Source organism: Antechinus flavipes, chromosome 2, assembly GCF_016432865.1.
Source record: "Antechinus flavipes isolate AdamAnt ecotype Samford, QLD, Australia chromosome 2, AdamAnt_v2, whole genome shotgun sequence".
NCBI lineage: Eukaryota > Metazoa > Chordata > Mammalia > Dasyuromorphia > Dasyuridae > Antechinus > Antechinus flavipes.
In genome coordinates, this window is record NC_067399.1 from 470,167,066 (window position 1) to 470,186,502 (window position 19,437).

Consider the following 19,437-nt stretch of genomic DNA (forward strand, 5'->3'; position numbering starts at 1 on the left):
GGGGAGCACCAGCCTTGGCAGACTGGGGCCTACAGGGGCCTACTGGGGCCTACCAGGACCTACCGGGGCCTACTGGGGCCTACCAGGGCTACTGGGGCCTAATGGGGCTACTGGGGCCTACCAGGGCCTACCGGGGCCTACCGGGGCTACCGGGGCCTAATGGGGCCTATCAGGGCCTACCGGGGCCTATCGGGGCCTACCGGGGCTACCGGGGCCTAATGGGGCCTATCAGGGCCTACCGGGGCCTACAAGGGCCTACCAGGGCCTGGGGCACCTCAGTGCCTGCCATAGCCAGCTGCTGGCCTTCCACTTCCCCGTCTCCGAGCTTGCTCTTCCATGACCCACCCCCAGTGACACAGTCTGTTCACAGGCCACGTTCCTGACAGAAACACCGGGATGGAGGCTGAGCCAGCCCTTTCAGATCGCCAGGACCTGCCTTCCATGACATAACGAGATTTCTTTCTCCCTATGACCCCTGTCAGAGCCCTCACTTCATGACCTCAGTAACAGGTCCCTCGATACAGCCTCGCACTCAGTGGCCCAGGGATTGGTCCCCGCTTATTGTTTAGTCACTCACTCTGACTCCTCAGGACCCTGAGGACTCTAGCCCGCCAGTACTGTCTGCGTGGTTTTTTGGCAAAGATACTATAGGTCTGCCGTTTCCCTCTCCGCATCCATCCCCACTGTGGAGCTGATGATGGCCTTGGGAGAGAAGGGGGACTTGCCTCTCCTCCCTCCCAGCCATTCCGGGCCTGCCGCTGGCCCTGGGACAGCAGAAAGCTGACGGCCTCCAAGGCCAGTCCCCCTGACTTCTACCCTAGTCAGATCACATTTGGCTGTCATGTTCATTTGGGGTAAAACATTTTTGGAAGAGCACCAACAAACTGATGCAGAGTCAGGATGTGGTTGCTCCAGCCTCTCAATGGTTGAAAGAACTGGGAATGTTTTGCCCAGGTAGAGAGAAATTTAGGAGGAACATGATTTTAAGTGTTCTTGAAATAGTCAAGGAAATTAGCTTCTCTAAAAGGAGAAAGATTTCACTTCACATTAAGAACATTCTAACGAAAGCTGCCTGACATTAAACCTGGTTTTATTGGTAATAGTGAGCTCCCTATCAACAAAGATCTTTGCATTTTGTTTCAATGGCACAAAAGAGGGCACCTGTATTGGTTGGGGGAGGGGGGTTGAAGGGGAACAGGATAAGAGGCCCTTTGGAGCCGGTGAAAGTCTGAGACTAGTGGAGGGGACCCACAGCACAAGGGAACATGGGGGAGGACATAAGACTCACTGGTTGTCCCAGTTCTCCAGGAGCTTGAGTATGTAAAGGAGTGACCATGGCAGGGCCAATCTAAGACTTCCTCAGAGAGGGGGGCCTCTAGCTTTGCTTTAAATCAGTTGAACCTTATAATGCAGCAGTTGTAGAAAGAAGGCTGCCCTCTATGAGCACCAGAGGTTCATAGGTGGACAGTGTGAAGATGGGGAATAGGAGAAATCCTGAGCCAAATCTCAGAGACCAATTCTATGTAAAAAAGGGGAGGGGGGCAGAAGCTGCCTGAGCTTCTACTCAGAAGAGGAAGAGTTTTGGCTTACAATCCAGCACCGGGACTTACTCTGACAGATTTATACAGAATTATATCTTTTTTAAAATTGTTATTGTTCACTCATGTCCAACTCTTTGTGAACCCATTTGGGGCTTTCTTGGCAAAAATTCTTGAGAGGTTGGCTGTTTCCTTCTCCAGCTTATTTTACAGATGAGGAAACCGAGGCAGGCAGGGTTAAGTGACTTGCCCAGAGTCCTACAGCTAGTAAGTCTCTGAGGCCAGATTTGAACTCTGATGTAGAGTCTTTCTGGCTCCAGACCCAGCGAGCTATCCAGTACACCACCTAGCTGCCGGTATGACCTCCAAGTTCACTTTGCAATGAAACCCAAGACCCAGTTCAAGTCTCAGATGTACTCTTTACTATCTGTGTGACTTCAATTAAGGAACTTAAGGTGCTTAAGCCTCGGTTTACTCTGTAAAAATGGGACAATAAATTTTCCCTGCCAGACTCCCAGAGTTGCCATGAAGATCACGTGAGGTCATGGATGTGAAGTGCTTTGTAGATGGTAACGTGCTATATAGATATAAATGATCATTGTTTTATTGATCATATTAATCCCTGGTTCCAGAACCTGGCCAGGACAGGCCATTACTACTGCTAGTCCCCAGATGGAAGGCAGGAAACAGATATGCTGATTCAGCCCCTCCTTCTCGTTCCCATAGTGTAAAGTCTAGGCCTGTGCTCCATCAGGGTTTTGGTTTTTATATGGGACCATCGACAATCAATAATGGTTCTCTTTCTCTAAGGTTTTCAGAGCACTTTCCTCCCAACCCTGCGAGACAGGCAGCGCTTCTCTTACAGGAGGGGCTATCAAGCTTCCCAAGGGCTTGTGGCTTGTCAGTAGTCATTCCACCAGGAAGGGTTGGAGCCAAGACCCAAACCCATGTGTTCTGGCTCTGAGAAGCCTAGTGTTCTATTGACTAAAGCTGATTTGGAAAAAACATACAATATCTGTGTCCATGTCATCAGTGCATGTGTATGAATGGCTTTCTTCTAGACTGTGACTCTAAATGGCTAAAAAAAAGTCTCTCATCTCCACTATTTTTCCCTTTGAAGAAACACAGACCCCTGTATCTGCCAATTACCTGTTACATTGTCTGGCATTGTCACCTGCTACACAGACACTACCCTATCCCAGACTCTTGTCACCTCTTGCCTGAAATATTATAGCAATATTCTAATTGGTCTCTCTGCCTCCTCACTCCTTCTCCAAATGCACTGAAACACAGTTGACAAAATAATTTCCTAATTATTCTGCTCAAAAGTCTTTAGTGACTTGTAGGATAAAATATAAAATCTTCATCTTGACATGTAAAGCCCTCCACAATCTGACTCCTGCTTCCCTCTCCAGATCATTTCATATTATTCTCCCTCACACATTCTATGTTGCTTTCAAAATGGCCTCAATATTTCCCAACTCAGAATTCCCCCATTCCAGGAATGCAATTGATATTGTAGCTAAGTGCCCCCTCCTTTCACCACAACTCTCAAGAGAATGCATAATCCTTAAGGCAAGAATTATTGAATTGTTTTTATTTTTGTATTCTAGTATCCAGCAAGTTTAATAAATATTAGTTTAATTGCATATGATAGGAGAGCAGAGATTAAGGACATATGTTTTAAAGTGAGTTTTTGCCCACATTTCTCAATTCACTTCAATTTCTTCTCCATTCCCCCATTGTATCTCCTTTATCAGGTTATATTCATTTTCTTTTTTTAAGCTAGTCCTATCCACATATGGTGGAAATTGACCCTAGAGATGTTCTTCCCTCTTCCTATGTATAAAATAAACATGTCAACTTCCCTATTCCAGTTGAGAGCATCACTACCAACCCAATAACATGCTCAGAAGCCTGGGACCTTCCACCCAATTCCTTCTCCATCACCCCTCTCTTGTCTGTTCTTTTCAGTTCTGCCACAATAACATGAGTCCCTTTATCTCACCTCATACTTGGACTACCCTAGTTAAGGCCCTCCTCCCCTGCCTCTGAGTTACTGGACTTCATCCCTAACTGGCAGCCCAACTTCTAGTCTCTCCTTCCAGTTCACCTACAGATCCATTTTCTTGTTGGACTGACCCAGCACATCTCTCTTCTGTTCACATACATTCTGAGGTTCCCTATTAGGATCACAGCTATCTAGAGCTAGGAGAAACCTTAGAGCTCATCTTGTCCAACCCCCTCATTCGAGGAGCCTAAGGTCCAGAGAAAGGTGCCCATGGTCACACAAGTAGTAGATGACAGAACTTAAAACTCAGATCCTAGTTCAGTACCCTTTCCATCAGAGAATAAAATGCAAACTCCTCAATGACATTTAGAATCCTTCATAATTTGCCCCTAATCTACTTTATTAGTCTTGCCTCCACACACTCTCTGCTCCAGCCACTGACTGTGGGTTGGCCCCCCTCATTTTCCAGCATTCTTGATTTAGCTCACATTTCTTCCTCTGTGTCCATCCTATCTCCCCTTCAACATAACAGCTTAAATGTGCTTTTCTCCATAAAATATAGAGCTTAGCACAGTGCCTGACATGTAGTAAGTGCTTAATAAATGTTTATTGATTGAAACCTGCTCTAATATGCTCAGCGCAAATTTATCTTATGAGTATATATGTGGATTTCTGTATTAATGTGTGTTTATATCTGTGTATAATATATATATATAATATATAAAATATATGTGATGGATAGTCAATCAAAAATATTAAATATTATGTGCCAGGCGGGACAGCTAGAGCACAGAGCCTGGAGTTAGAAAGACCTGAGTTGTTCAACTATGGCCTCAGAGTCATACTAGCTGACTTTGGGCCCTAGTGACTCTGGACAAGTCACTTAATCCTGTTTACCTCAGTTTCCTCATCTGTAAAATGAGCCGGAGAAGAAAATGGCAAAACACGCCAGTGTCTTTGCCGAGAAAACCCCAAATTGGGTCACAAAGAGTTGGACGTGACTGAAACAGCTGCACAATCATCTCTTCCTCTAGAACCTTCACACATGCCCTTGTGGCTTCTTCTTGGTCTCTGACCCTGAATGGCGGGGAGGGACTAGGCTAAACCCTTGGGGGAAAGGGGGGCCAAGAAAGATTGGTATGCTGGGAAGAGCCTTGGGTAACCGTGGGACTATGGGCAGACTACTTCTCTTAGAATCTCGGAATGTGGAAAAGAATGTTTGTGCTACTCTCTTCCCCGTAGGTTGTGAGTAGTGTTTTGTGAAGCCCCGGAGAAATGGGAGTTAGAGTTATTAGTACTTTCCCCCACTCCCCACCTGAGATGGAGGAATAAGCTCAAAGAGGAGAAGCAGACTGACCAATGGGAGCTGCTGGCTAAGGGGACCGGCCAGCCAGCTCTGAAGTGACATCTAGGGCTGTGGAGGCTAGAAGAAGGGGCTCTGTATCTGTCTTTTCCTAGTCCCAGATGCCTTCAAAGGCCCCTTACTATGTCCCCAATGTGTTGTCCACAGTGAAAAGTGACGAGGAGGATGGAGACGTGAAGCCAGCCAAAGGCCAGGGTGGCCAGGGCAAAGGCAGCGACGATGGCAAGGACCCTCGGCGGCCGAAGCGACCCCGGACCATCCTCACCACACAGCAGAGGAGGGCGTTCAAGGCCTCCTTTGAAGTTTCCTCTAAGCCCTGTCGAAAGGTGAGTTCTCTTGTGGACCCTGGCCAGGAGCAGAGATCACCTCTTCCTTCCTAGTCATATCCCCTTCCAGCCTGACCAGGCTCCCTCGCCAAGTGACCCTCAAGCAATCTCCGTGTCCTGGAGGTTGGCTCTCTCTTGCTAACTCACCAAGGTCAGGGGGTCTTGCAGAGGAGACCAGGAGAACTGGGTTTGAATCCTGAATTAGGCAAGTCCAAAAATAGAAAAGGCTGCCTGAGGTAGGAATGGCTTCTCCAAGCCTGGAGATTCTTAGACAGAGGCTGTAGATTCCTATAGAGGTGTGGATTGAAGGAGAAGCCCCCCGAGAAAGGGTCTGGGGGTCTAAAGAAGGAAGAGGAGATCTTTGCCTTGCAATAGATGAAGGATTGTTATGGAGAAGATGGGTTAGACTTGCTTTGTTCATCCTAAGAGGGCAGAGCTAGAATTAAAGGGAGGCAGATTTAGGTTAGAGCTGTGGAGATACTTCCTGTCAATTAGAGCTGTTCAAAAAGGACAATGAAAGCTGGTATTTGTAGGTCTTAGGAAGCATTCAAGAGATGCATCCCTCCAATTAGGGGAATATACCACCTGATAGGAAGACTGAAATCCTGCCCGCCCGGGGCCATATTTCTAGATCTCTTCCTGGCACTTTCCAGGGGAAGGTTTATTTCTAGTGAGAGAGGCTGAGTTAGCTTGGGGCCATTGTGGAAGGTAAAAGATGGCTGGGGGGGGGGGGCAGAGGGAGCTGACCGGCACTTCCTCTCTCCCTGAGCAGGTCAGAGAGACGCTCGCTGCCGAGACAGGGCTCAGTGTCCGCGTGGTCCAGGTCTGGTTCCAGAACCAGAGAGCCAAGGTGAGTAAGGGAACATTTCATTTTAACCGCCCATCTCCCTCCTAGCTCTTCCCTCTGGTTCCCCCTGCTTCTCCTCCAGCAGCCAGGCCCAGGGAGATAGGTGGGAGCCGGACCTCCACTGACGCAGCTTGTCTTCCTTTTGTGCAGATGAAGAAGCTGGCAAGAAGGCACCAGCAGCAGCAGGAACAGCAGAATTCACAGCGGCTGGGGCAAGGTGTGTGTGTGTGTGTGTGTGTGTGTGTGTGTGTGTGTGTGTGTGTGTGTGTTGGGAGCGGGGAGGGGGTCTCCCAGGGCTTCAGGGGCAAGGGGACCACAGTGTGAGGTCATACCGAGCTAAGCAGCAGCTTCTTCTGTTGGGAAAAAATGGAGGCTGGGGGTGACACAATCAGAATGAATACATTTATCAAGGGCCCTGTTTCCCTGAACCTCAGTCCCTAGAAACAAGAAGATAAATTGCAGGTCACTTCTGTCCAGCTTAGAGTCTGCTCGGCAGCCCCTCTCCTGAAAGGAGGTATGCACTGAGAATATTAGGGAGCTTAAAAAGATAAGGCTCCTGAATAGGATCCACAGTAGCTGTCTTTTAAAAAGTATTAAGGGTGTTTGGGACCCAGCCCCAAACTCAGAAGTGAACATAAGATTTAAGGACTTAATGTTGGAAGGAATGCTAGAAATCATATAATCCAGTGCCTCTTAACCCAAGGTTTATGAATTTGTTTTAAATTTTTAAAAAATGATTTCAGTATAATTTTAAAAAATCCTGTGCATTTAAAAACATTATTGGAAGGGTTTCATGAGATTGTTAAAGGAGGAATCATATTAAAAAGGTTGAGAATCCATGATCTCATTAAACTCCAGTGATCTATTTTATTTTTGAAGAAAATGGGACCCAGAGAAGGAAAAAACCTTCCTGGATCCATAGCTAGCAAGTAGCAAAGCTAGAATTCAAGCCCTGACCCCAGAGAGTCCAAACTCAATGCTCTTTGTCCTTTCCTTTCCTGATTGGTTCGGTGATATTCAGAGCTGAGGGGGGATATTTTGATGTTCCCTGGGGGGGAGCAGGGAGAGGCTTGTAAAGTGGTCCACACTATCCGGACTTGAAGGATGGCTAAATATGATAAGGTGAATTTAATCAGGATAAATGTAAAATCCTACACTTGGATCCAAGTAATAAACCACCTAAGGATGGGATGGAGTGGGCAAGGAAGACCTAGATGGACAATATTTTCCTTGAAAAAGATCTGGGAGTTTTAATAGACTGCAAAATTACTGTAAGTCAATAATATAATGCAGCATCTGAGGAAGCTTCTGTGACAGGCTACCTTAATAAAAATGGGGGTGGGGGGCCGGTGGCATCCAGAAGGAGGGAAAGGAAAGCCTTCTGCCCGGTTAGGCCCTAGCTGGAGTGCTGTGCTCCGCGCCGGGTCCCGTTTTAGAAGAAACATTGGCAGGCCGGGGCCCGTCCAGAAGAGGCTGCCAGGACTGGAGACGGCCAACTGAGAATCAGTTAGATTTATAAGGGGCATTACAAGCAGCTTCGAGGAGCTGAAGGGCTTTCCCAAGAGAGATTAGACTTCTTGGTCCCAGAAAGTAGAACTAGGCCGGGGGCAGTAGTTGTGAGGGATTTAGCTCCAAATAAGGGAAATCACCAAGCAGAGTTCCCTGGGCCAAAGGGAACCCCGTCCCTGGGAGCTCTCCGGGCCAGCGGAGGCCAGACAGATGCTTCTCCGAGGGGTCGCAGAGGCGCGCTGCTTAAGTAAAGATGGGACCCGAGGTGCCTTCCACCTCTGAGATTCCCGTCCCCAGGGTCAGGGAAACTTCCTTGTCACACAGTTCTGAGAAAGGAGCCGAAGCTCTTGTCCTCGGGGAGAGGGTGGGGCTGCTCTCGGGAGATGGCCATCTCCCCTCTCTGTCCTCCCTGAATTGCGCCCCTGGAGAGGGCCCCCCAAATAAGAAGCGCCTGGATGCTGGACGTGGGAAGTCAGACCCTCCGTGCCCCCAGGGAGCGGGCGCTGTTTAAATGCCTCAGCATTCTCCCCTGGCTTCTTGCTGACAGTGAGTTGCTTCTTGCCCAGCCCTGGGGATGTCTGGGGATGGGGGAGGGCAGTGAAGGACCTTCTCCTGTCCCTACAGAGGTCCTGTCTAATCGAATGGAAGGAATGATGGCGTCGTACACACCACTGGCCCCACCCCAACAGCCCATCGTCGCCATGGAACAGAACACCTACGGTAGCAGCGACCCTTTCCAGCAGGGCCTTACACCTCCTCAAATGCCAGGTGACCACATGAACCCCTATGGTAAGCCACCAGCCCCACTGCCCCATGGCCCCAGGGTACCCCAGCCCCCACAGGGCCCCAGGCCCCTTGTCCTCCTTCTCCGGGGGTCCCCAGAGACCACCCGCCCCTAGTGCCTTCATTTCCCCATCAGGGCCCTCCCCCACCCCTTTCTTTGTGCCTTATACCCTAAAACCTTAGGGTTCTGGGCCCCGAAATCCTCCCTTTTGGCCCTTCTGCTCGAGTCTCCAGCCGCTCTCTAGATCTTTGGAAGAGAAGGGTTTGGGGGCTTGCAGCCGGTGCAGCATCCTGAAGCGCTCTGTGGCTGGGCTCAGGAAAAGGACCCCGGGGCCACCCCGTACTTCTCCCACCCCCTGGGGTGGGGCAAGAGTCAGGAAGTGCCAGGGGACCGGCCCCCTTTATCCCTGCCCCAGTCTCCTCCTGAGGGTGGCAAATGCGGCCTGGCCCTGCCCCCCATCATCCTGTGCCCTGCGCGGGCCTTCCCGGCACCAGGCTTTGGGGGCTTCCTCGGGGCTGGAGGCTTGAACCCGGCTCTTGGGAGGCGTCTTGGGGGGGACCCTTGTTGGGAGGCGGGACAGGCCATTTCAGAGGCCAGAGGCCAGGAGGAGATACAAGAGGGGTTCGTGGGGGTGAGAGGGGTGTGAGCACCTGTGCCAGGCAGCTGCAGGCCCGCGGGGTCGGAGCCTGGGGGCAGCCCCGGCCCCTCCTTTTCCCCACCTCGGCGCAGAGGGGGTGCCGGGTCCTGTGGTTCTGTGCTTGCTGGGGAGGGGCCCCGGGCCAAGGGCCAGGGCTCTGACCCAGTGTCTGCTCCTCAGGAAACGACTCCATTTTCCACGACATTGACAGTGATACCTCCTTAACGAGTCTGAGCGACTGTTTCCTGGGCTCCTCCGACGTGGGCTCCCTCCAGGCGCGAGTAGGAAACCCCATCGACAGGCTCTACTCCATGCAGAGTTCCTACTTCGCCTCCTGAGAGAGAACGGAGCCCCAGGGCTGGCCGGAGGGTCGAGGAGGTGGGCAGGCCAGCCGCGCTGCCCAGTCGGACTCACAGCCATACGGTGCCCGCCCTCCCCGCTGTCCTGGCCGGGCCCCTCCCAGCCGCTGTGGCTCCGGCAGCTCCTGGCCCAGCCCAGGAGGCCCGCGGTGCAGCCCGACTCCCGCGGCTCCCAGCGGGCGCCCGAACACATGCCCGCAGAAGCCTGGGCCCGGGGCTTTTGTTGCTGATGGAGACCTACCACCCCAAGGAACCCCGGCAGGGCACTTGGACAGCCTGGCCTCCCGCCCCTCTGCCTCCCCACAACACTCCCCTCTGCCCCTCCCAGGGGGCTTCCTCTTCCTCCTCCCGGTCGTCCTCGTCCTCCTGTTCCCAGTCTTTTTTTGGAAGCTTAAATTCGATATATTTTTTTAAACCCCCTCCCCTCATGAACGACACCCGCCGCGGCCCTGCCCCCCAGCAAGGGCCCTGCCCCCGGAGCACCCCTTCCCCGGCAGAGGCCCCGCCCCTCACTGCATGCCCCAGAACTCTTCCTTGTGGACAAGTTGCCAGTCAGCCTGTGAGAAGTGACCGTCTCTGTGCCGCGGCTCGCTTTCCCCTCTCTCCTTCCTCCTCGCCTCCCCTGCCGGGGTCAGGCCTGGCCAGGACGGAGGTGGGCGCTGGGCCCGAGGAGTCTGGCTCTGGGTTTCCCTTCGAGACCCCCTGGCTCAGGGTTTCCCTTCGAGACCCCCTGGCTCAGGGTTTCCCTTCGAGACCCCCTGGCTCTGGGTTTCCCTTCGAGACCCCCTGGATCTGGGTTTCCCTTCGGCGACCCCTCCCCTGGCTCTGGGTTTCCCTTCGAGACCCTCTGGCTCTGGGTCCTGTAAAGCTGCCCCTCGGGGGCAGGACGGAGCTGGGAGAGGGGCATTTCCCAGGTGCATTTCCCTCCCCTCCCCTCCCCTTCCCCCCTTGAAGAAGCCGGCCTCGTTTCCCGAGGGGACAGCGTGTGCCTTAGGCACTGGCACGCCTCTGCACCAGGGCTAGAGTGTTAGAACAAAGCTAAGGAACCTAGTCCGGCCGGTGCCTTCTTACAGAGGAGGAACCGGGCCCAGACATGAGCAGCAACACGGCCATTTGGGGGGGAGTGGTCCCTGGGGCCTAGACTTTCCTGGCACCCCCTCCTCAACCCCCCGGGGTTAGGGAGGGGGTAGGGGTCCCGGGGACTTGTCCGTGTATGGGCAGAGCTGCAGGACAGGATGCAGGAGGCAGGAGTGGCCGAGGCTACCTGAGGCCGGGCCGAGGGGATGGAGGGCCTGGACGGCTCCCTCCAAAGGGAGCTTTTCCTCCAACTTCCCTTCTCCCTGCAGTCCTCCTTCTTTTCCTCGGTCCTGCCCCCGCTTCCCCAGTGTACAAACCTGCAACCAGGCTCCGGGCCCCTGGGGAGGAGTATCCCAGCTGGGAAGGACCTGGGAGCTGCAAAGAGAGAACCATGACCTCACCCTCACAGCCCACCTTTCTCCCCCCAGCAGGGAGGGGAATCCGGGACTCCCGGCAGTGCGAAGGGCCTCTCAGGGCTCAGACACAGCGCGCTCCCATCAGCCTCTCTGTCTGTCTGATCTGGGCCAGGGAGGGCCGGTCCGGGGCTCTCGAGGCAGTAGCAGTCACTTTTTTCACTGAATTCTTCCAGCCTGGCGGGAGAGAGTGCTAGAGAAGGAAGGAGTAAATCCTGTGGCTTGGGTATTCTAGCCTACCCAACGTGGGCAGAGAAGAATGAGCCAGGACAAAGAAAGGGGCACGTTCTTTAGGGAGAAACCCGGGGGACAGGGAGAGGTCTGGGACACAGAACCTCAGAACTGGGAGGGACGTCAAAGGACCTCTAGTCCAACTCCTTTCGGAATTCCCCACTTCACTACCTCCTAATTAGGAATTTTTTCTTTAAATTTTCCTCTTTGCAATTTCTGCCCATTGCTCTTAGTTCTATTGCCAAACAGGAGAATCTAATTCCTCTTCCAGTGAGAGCACTCCAAGTACTTGAAAATGGCAATTGTATTCCCTTCTTCTTCCCCTTCCCCAAGCCTTCTTCAGACTAAATATCACCTGTTCTCTGAGTGGACCCTTACCTGGCATGACCTCCAGCCCCTCAGCATCCTGTGCACTGTTCTCTAAATTTGCTTGTCAGTGACTCTCCTAAAAGAGGGCATTCTGAACCAGACCCAATGCCCGTGTCCAGTCTGGCCACAGCAGAGGCTATGGCCTCCTCCCTCTTTTTTCAACCAATGGGCTTCTCTATATGCAGCCTCAGAATGAATTTAGCCATATTGTCCAAGAGTCCAATAAACCAAACCCCACCATTTTTACACACACACACACACACACACACACACAGCCACTTGGATTTTTTTTTACCCCCAAAAAGAACTTTACATTTCTATTAAATTTAATTTTATTAGATTTGACTCAATGTTCTAGGTTTTTGAATTTTTTATTTTTTATTTTTTGGATATTGATTCTGGGTTACAGGCTTACCTCTCCCTCCCAGTTATGGCAGCTTTCTTTTCTATTGACTGATTCAGATCATTGATAAAAACAGCAAATGGCATGGGACCAAGGACAGAGCTCAAGAATATTCGACTAGGGACCTCTCTTCAGGCTGACATCCATTAGTGAGGATTCTTTGGGTTTTGTTATTCAACCAGTTTACTAGCATCCAATCTTTTATCAAATGTTTTGGGGGAAATCCAAGTACAGTATACCTGTAGCATTTTCTTGATCCACCCATCTACTATCCCTGTAAAACAAAGAAAAGAAAGTGAAGTGAGTCAGATATGATCTATTTTTGATAAGTCCTTGCTGATTCCTTTTCTAAAAGCTCAATTCAAGCATTATGCACCTATAGTATATTATCCTAAGCATTGGGGATACAAAGAAAGAAAGAAACAGTTCTTGCCTTCATAGTACTTAATTTTTTTAGTGGCTCGTGGACCAATTTTTTAGTAATATATTCTAAAATTTGGCCAGCAATTAAATTTAAGATTACTGCCCTAGAATTAAACAGATCCTAACCTTTTCCCTAAAAAAGGGAAATATTTGCTTATTTCCAGGCCTGTGTAGCTTTCTCATCAAGATTTTTAAAAAATCAACAATGACTCAATAATTCTATCTCCAAGAATCCTAAAATGTAGATCTTCTGGGTCTCATAATTTGAACCCAAGGAGAGCAGCAAGATAATTCTTTTTAAAAATTAGTGTTATCTTTGGTTTTATATCACCTTCATTTCTGAATATGTCCTTCCTTACTTCCTTACACAATAAGCCAGGCTTTGAAACAAGGAATAAAAGAGAGAAGGGAAAAAGCAATTCTCTAGAACTAATTAATTTATCAACCTATTCTAACAGTATTTACTGTAGCTGAGCCTGGAATCTGGAAAACTTGAGTTCAAATCTAGCCACAAATATTTAACTGTGTGGTCTTGAGCAAGCCACTTCTCACCCCTGTCTGCCTCTACTATAAAATGGGTATTACAGCACCTACCTCTCAGGGCTGTCTTTAGGACAAATGAAATATTTATATTATCTAACTTAGCACAGCTCCTGGCACATAATAGGTGCTTAATAAATGCTTGTTTCTTCCATAATCTTCCCAGTTCAGCTAAGGAGAGAAAGTGCATTTGTTTTTCTAGAGCTAAGTTTGGCCCCCATAATTGCACTGTTTTTGCAATTTCATTTTATAGCTAAGGAGTCTGACCAGCATGCTTTTCTTCAGTTCCAACTCCCTGATAACCATTTTTGTCAAACTCTAGGTCATTATTCTTGGTGAGAAAAAAGCAGTAAGGCAAGCTCTGCTCTGTCTTTGTCATCTGTCCCCATCATTCTTTCCTGAGCAGACTTGGTTCCCATCCCATCCCGAATCTTCATGCTCCCAATACAGCTTTTTAGAAAGCCCTTACTCTTTTTCTGTTCTCCTCTGCTTTCGCCAGCAGCTTCAGCTCATTTGGGGCTTTAAGGCTTGGGATCCTGTTCCTACCCAACAGTGTTACGCTTTTGCCTTCGTTCTCAGCACCAAACTATTAAGAGTATCACACTTCTATCTCCTATACAGATTTTTTTTAATGTAAGGTAGTGTATGAATTCCCTATTCATCCACATTGGTCTCTGGATGATTTCTTCTTTTCTCCCTCATTGAAATAATTTTTGTCTTCAAAGTATCTTAGCTTTCTTTGTTAGCTACTCACCCTGCCTCGAGGGTTTGCCAGATCAAATCTGTTCTGGAGCCTGGAGTCACTTTTATATTTTTGGAATATAAACTAGAGGAAACTCGGCAAGGACATCAGAATGCTCCCTGAGATAACATTTAGGACTTTAGGGGTTAAGTGGTCCAACTCCCTCACTTTACCAATGAGCAGGCAGCCTGTGACCTGGGCAAGGGCACCTTACCTTCTCTTCAGCCTCTGCTCAGGGGCACAGCCCACAAGTAATCTCAGAGTCCATGGGAGAGGGGGACAGCTAAGGGTCTCACTCTTGCCCAAATTTGGGCTCAGTCCTGCTCCCCTCATCCATGGATGAGAATCAAAGTGTGGTCAGAAGAAGAGCTCCCTCAGCCTCCTGGCTCAGCATTCCCCATTTACTGAGGAAGATGCTGAGAATTTGCCCAAGATCAGATACCTAGTTGGTAGTAAGTAGACCCATGTCTCCCGCCTCAAACTCCAGTGCCTTTTCCACCCATCATTATGGTGTCTAATGATCACCTAATATAGGCTCAGCATTTCCATGGCTATTTCAGGGGATGGAGAGTCAGGTTTTTGCCCTTACAGGTGCATGGCCTAGTTGGGAAAGCAAGACCACCCTCTAGGAAAGGATTACAAGATGGGGAGTCTTGGTGAGCTGTGCGATGAGGAGAGGACGGGAGTGGTCAGGGAAGGTCAGGGAAGACTTTGTGGGGACGGGGAGGTGGGATTTAGTAGGCCTTGAGAGCAGGGGAGTTAGGACAGGTGGGGTGCAGAGGGGACTGGGGGGCACAGAGAGAAATGCACCTGGCCAGTGTGGGGGGCACTGGGGAAGTCGGGCGTCTGCACTGAGGAGGGGTGGCAGAGGGAGCGGAGGGGGAGTGGAGCCTGGACCTCATTTTGTCCGTCTCTAGCACCTTGACACAGACCTGGGACTAGGTGGGGAAAGCCACTTGCTGTTTCTTCCTCCTCCCGTGTCCCCATGGAGGAGCGGGAACTTTAGGAAGGACGGTAGGGTAGTGGCTCTGGAAGCGGCTCCCACACCTCCAGAAGGCCGCTGGTGCCTTAGGGATCTACTTTGTACTTTCACTAACTGACACCTCCTGAGGCCCCGAGTAGCTGGTCATCGAGCCCTGCCCGGTGGAGACTGGGGTGGCCAGTGTCCGTCGTGTTCCTAGGGAGGAAGGGGAAGGGAAGTTGGAGCGACTGCGCCCTCTTGCCTTGCTTCTCACTTGACCCACCTCATGCCCCCCTTGCCTCTGATGCTCAGACCCAGGCCCCTCTCAGTACCTCCCTGACCACCCCCCACCACGGTTCTGCCCACCTCTCCTCCCAGGCCCAGGGAAAGGGGAGCAGCCTCACTGCCTGGGGCGGCGGTCTGAGACTCCTGGAGGAGGGACAGACACACCATGGCTGTGAGGGCAGGAATACCCATCCACGAGCACACATGCCCATGCTTAAACAACATCACACACGCCCCTTCCCATGCACAGACGGACTCACAGACAGGGCTTAGTCAGTGACTGCAAAGGGGCTCAGTTACCTAGGACTTCGGGAACTCTGATTTTCGGGAGGCCGCCTTGCTGTGTCCTGTGGCTGTGCCCATCTTTTCCCTTCTCCTTGGCTCTCATTTTTCTCTTTCCTTTTTTCTGCGCCTGTCTCCATCTCTGTCACTCTTTCTCTCATAGCCATCTGTTCCTTTATCCTTCTGTCCTTCTGTCTCTGTGTCTCAGGTGTTCCTGTGAACCTTGTAGCTGAGGTGACGCTGTTGTTTAACTTGTACAGAATCTCACTGCCCAAACCCCCTACCCTAAAGCCTTGCTCCCCATTCCCCTCTCTGGTGTGCATAGGCTGACATTTTTATTTAATAACTCGTCATTGTTAAGTTATTTATTAGCGTTTACAACGTCCTTTTGCCACTCTCTCCCTCCATGTCCCCTTCCTTCTCCCATTCCAACCCCTGGTCCTCCCAGTCCAGCCGGGTAACAGTGTCTGGGCCTCCTGGCCCTCAAGCTCATAACCTCTCGCTTCTCCCCACAAAAAGAAAAAAAGAAAATGGAAAAAAGACAACACTTCAGTATATTTGTAAATAAACCAACCTGTACACGCATCTTGCTCTTCTGATTGGGAAGTCGGGGTGGGGGCCGACAAAAAGAGTGTCTCAGTCAGGAAGACCAGAATTCTCTATCATTGTGTTGTGGGGTGGGGGTGGGAGAGAGAATAGAGCAGGCCTTCATCATGAAAAATCAAAAATCTCCAAAGCTCAAAGAATCTCCCATTTCCCAAGGGTATGGAGGGTCTTCCCAGGATCTCCATTACAAGTGGGCTCCTACTCCTTCCCCTGGCAGGGTCACCTGTGATCCACTGCCTGACAGGGGCTGCTCACTAAGGTTTCCATCATCACAAGAAGAACAAGTAACACGGCAGCTTCTCCCGTAGCGTCCACGGCTACTATTGAAGGTGGGTGGGCTCCTGAAGCAGTGCCGAGGGCTCTGGGGAAGCGACCCTCCGCCGGCCTAGTTTTTCCGAACCAGACCCAGAGCACTCCTCCCTTCGTGACAGGAGCACTCAGGAACTTCCCTGGCTGCTTATGGCACCATCACCTGTGACCTGCATTGGTCACATTGCAGCATTGGGCCCCCTGGGCAGTCCTGCTTCTGCCCCCCCCAGGCAGCTCTGCTTCTGGACCCCCAGAAGTTGTGAGACCCCCAGCCCGTTTCTTCCTCCCCTCTCCTCCTCCCTTTCCTTTCCTTGTCCCACCTATTGCCTCAGAATAGGCCGCTGAAGTGTAGAAGTAGTTGAGGTGTGTGTATATGTGTGAGAGTGTGTGTGTGTGAGAGTGTGTGAGTGTGCTTTCAAGGGAAACGAAAGAAAAACACCCAAAATGAGTAGGAGAAACCACGCTGTTAAAAGAAAAAGAAAAAGAAATCTCCAAAATGGTGTTGGGAGTGAGGATGTGGAGAAGTCGGAGAGTTCTCCATCACAGATGAAGGAAGTGAGCAGAGCGACTTTCCGGCAGGGAAGCTGCAGAAGATGAGAGAACCGGAGAAGTTCTCCCTCTGGAGAAGAGGGCATAAGCTCCCTGTTCTGGAGGAGGACAGGACACTTTTCCATAATATTTGGGGGTGAGAGAAGGACAGAACAACTTCCCACTGTGGGAGATGAACGGCTCTGTGACAGGCTGGGGAGCGATGAGGATGGAGAGAACAACCCCACTGTGGAACGGGTGGGAGCTGCCAGAACCATTTCTGAGGGTGCCAGGACAGAACATCTCATCATGGGGATGTGGTAAAAGAAGGAAACAGCCAGCATGGGTGAGGGAGGAGGGATGGGACAACTATTCTGGGATGGGGGAGAGAATAAACAGAATAAAACAGGTTCTGGGCTGGAGGGGGAGCAAAGAAAGGAAGAACAGCTCCCAGTCACGAGGGACCGACCTAACTTCTTCACTAGGAAGATTTGGAGGAGGATAGAAGGACTGTCATAGCAGGGGGAAAGACCATAACTCAGACACTGGAGGAGAGAAAATAACTCTCCATCGTGGGGCGGGACAGAACAATGACCATAGACTTACAGAATGTGAGAGCCGGAAGGGATCTCAATGCCGCCCGCTCCAGTCCATACACAAAAAGAATCCCTACCCTAAGACACCTGGCACGGGGGGAGCTGACACAGATCCCTTCACTCCTCCCCAAATGCCAGTCTTCCATCCTGCAGCTTCAGAGCAATCAAAAGCCATGCATTAAATGGCTATTATAAACAAGCCTTTTCACTTCGAGAATAAGAGGCAGGGAAACAAAGAGGAGGAAGGGAAGACCCAGAGAGAATGTGTGAAGGGAGATTTGAAGAGGAAGAGAACATTTTTAACTGGGGAATCAGAGAGGACTTCATGGTGGAGGGAGCCCCGAGTTGAACCCTGAAAGATAATATGCATTATGGAAGATAGATGGGATAAGGGACCGTATTCCAGACATGTGGAGGAGAGCCTGGGAGAAAACGGCAGCAGGAGATGCAGCGTGTCTAAGCTCAGGGACCAGCAGAGGCGTCTCACCTGCTAGGAGCACGGAGGGTATGAAAGGGAGCAACGGGAAAGAAGGCAGGCTGGCTCTGGCTGTGAAAGGCCTGAATGCCAAGTCAAGGGGATTGAATTCTATACCAGAAAAAAGAAGGGACTGCCGGGCAGAGGGGTGAATGATGTGGTCACTGAGCTTTGGCAAGGTTATTGGAGCAGCTTCTAGCAGAGATTGGAGAGAGGGAGAGAACGGGAGATAAGGATCTAAAGTGAAGTGCTAGTGGTTTGAGAAGAAAAAATGAAAACTTGGGTTCAACTCACACCTCTGGTCAAGTCCCTTAACCTCACCTCTCTTGGTCTCAGTTTCTTAAAAGTCTAAGATGAGGAAAATGGATTTAGACAACTTCCAAGATTTCTTTCAGTTCTGGAATTATTATTCTATTATCCAAACAGAAATTTGGAAGGAGAGGACTGGAAAAGGAGATTGGGAGGTAGATGATAATTAAACTCATAGGACTGGAGATGAGATGACTAAGAGAAAGCTCATAGAAAGAAAATAGAAGAAAGGATATAGCTTTAGAGGACAAAAGATGGTTGATCAATCAGCAAAGGAAATTGAAAAGTGGCCAAACAATTAGTACTCTCTAAGTCGGATCCAATCAGTTCCAAATCCTTACTATAATATCTAGACGTCAATATTAAGTCAACTTGTTCTCAAGGAAAACATGGGAGATTATCAAATGCTTTCCAGAAATTTCAGCACACACTGTCTTCAGCATTCCCCTGATCTACCAATCTAATTACTCTGATACAAAAAGGCAAATGACCAGCTTTTGTAAAGCTATGGTGGCTTTTCATGATCATTGCTACCGTTTCTAAATACTCCCAAACCATTCCTTAAATAATGGTTTTTAAAAACTATTTAAAACCAAAACTCATTGGTCTATAATTTGTAGACCTCTATTTTCTTCCTTTTTGTTGTTTAAAACCAGGATATTTGCTCCAGGTCTGTAACATCTCTGTCAATATCCAAGATTTCAAAATTCATCAATAATATCCTGCAAATCACATCCTCCAATTCTTTCAGGACCCTGGAGTGTAGTTTCTCTGGGCCTGATAATTTGAATTCATTGAGAGCAATTTCTAATTATCTCATTTATCTTCAATTTTAACTCTGTTAATCTTTGAAGCCCAGTGGTACAACAGAAAGATCTCTGTCTTGGGAGTCAGAGGACCTGAATTCAAATCCCACCTCTGATACTTCCTAACCTGTGTTATTCTTGGACAAATCAGTTAATTTCCCCACACTTTAATTTCCTCATCTGTAAAATGAATGGTGAGCTACATTCACCTCTAAATTCCCTTCTAGATTTAAATCTATGCTCTTATTCTTTTTCCCAGTTCAAAGAATATTTTATTACCGGAAAAAAACTGGAACAAAATGGGAGGCTGGCAATACAGCTAGTTTTCTTCTCGTCACCAGTTGTATATTATACCATCTATCCCAGGCAGCAGCCTTCTGACCCTCACTTGCATTGGTTGCCTCTACTCTTCCTGAGCTTTCCGGGTCCTGACACTTTTGTTATAGAACTGACTGTTAGCATAGTTTTCAATATTCATCCTTAGCTAATGGTCCTTTCTTCCCTCTTTTATACTTGTATTTATGAAATATAGGTTCATCAACATAGGGCAGTAATATCCATTTCTTTAGGTAGCTCTACCCTTTTCCTCCTCCTCAGAATAATTTTTGCTTATGCCTTTAGAATCCCATTCTTAAATATTTCCCATTTCACCTCAATCACCTTCTCTTACAGAATATTAGACTAATGAATTCAATTAATTTTCTCTCT

The 19,437-nt window shown here is 49.5% G+C and overlaps 1 protein-coding gene across 3 annotated transcripts in view; it reads left to right on the forward strand.

Moving 5' to 3' along the window:
• LMX1B (LIM homeobox transcription factor 1 beta) overlaps positions 1-14,280 on the forward strand; it is a 172,960-nt gene extending 158,680 nt beyond the window's left edge. The window contains exons 4-8 of one of the 3 annotated variants that reach the window (XM_051979660.1): positions 5,060-5,238; positions 6,011-6,088; positions 6,236-6,306; positions 8,193-8,362; positions 9,196-14,280. In XM_051979660.1, coding sequence (XP_051835620.1) covers positions 5,060-5,238; positions 6,011-6,088; positions 6,236-6,306; positions 8,193-8,362; positions 9,196-9,353 — 656 coding nt within the window. In that variant the 3' untranslated portion in view covers positions 9,354-14,280. Of the gene's footprint in view, positions 1-5,059; positions 5,239-6,010; positions 6,089-6,235; positions 6,307-8,192; positions 8,384-9,195 lie in introns of all 3 variants that reach the window. The other 2 variants (XM_051979661.1, XM_051979662.1) reach the window with 2 other exon arrangements.
• The last annotated feature ends 5,157 nt before the right edge of the window (positions 14,281-19,437 follow it).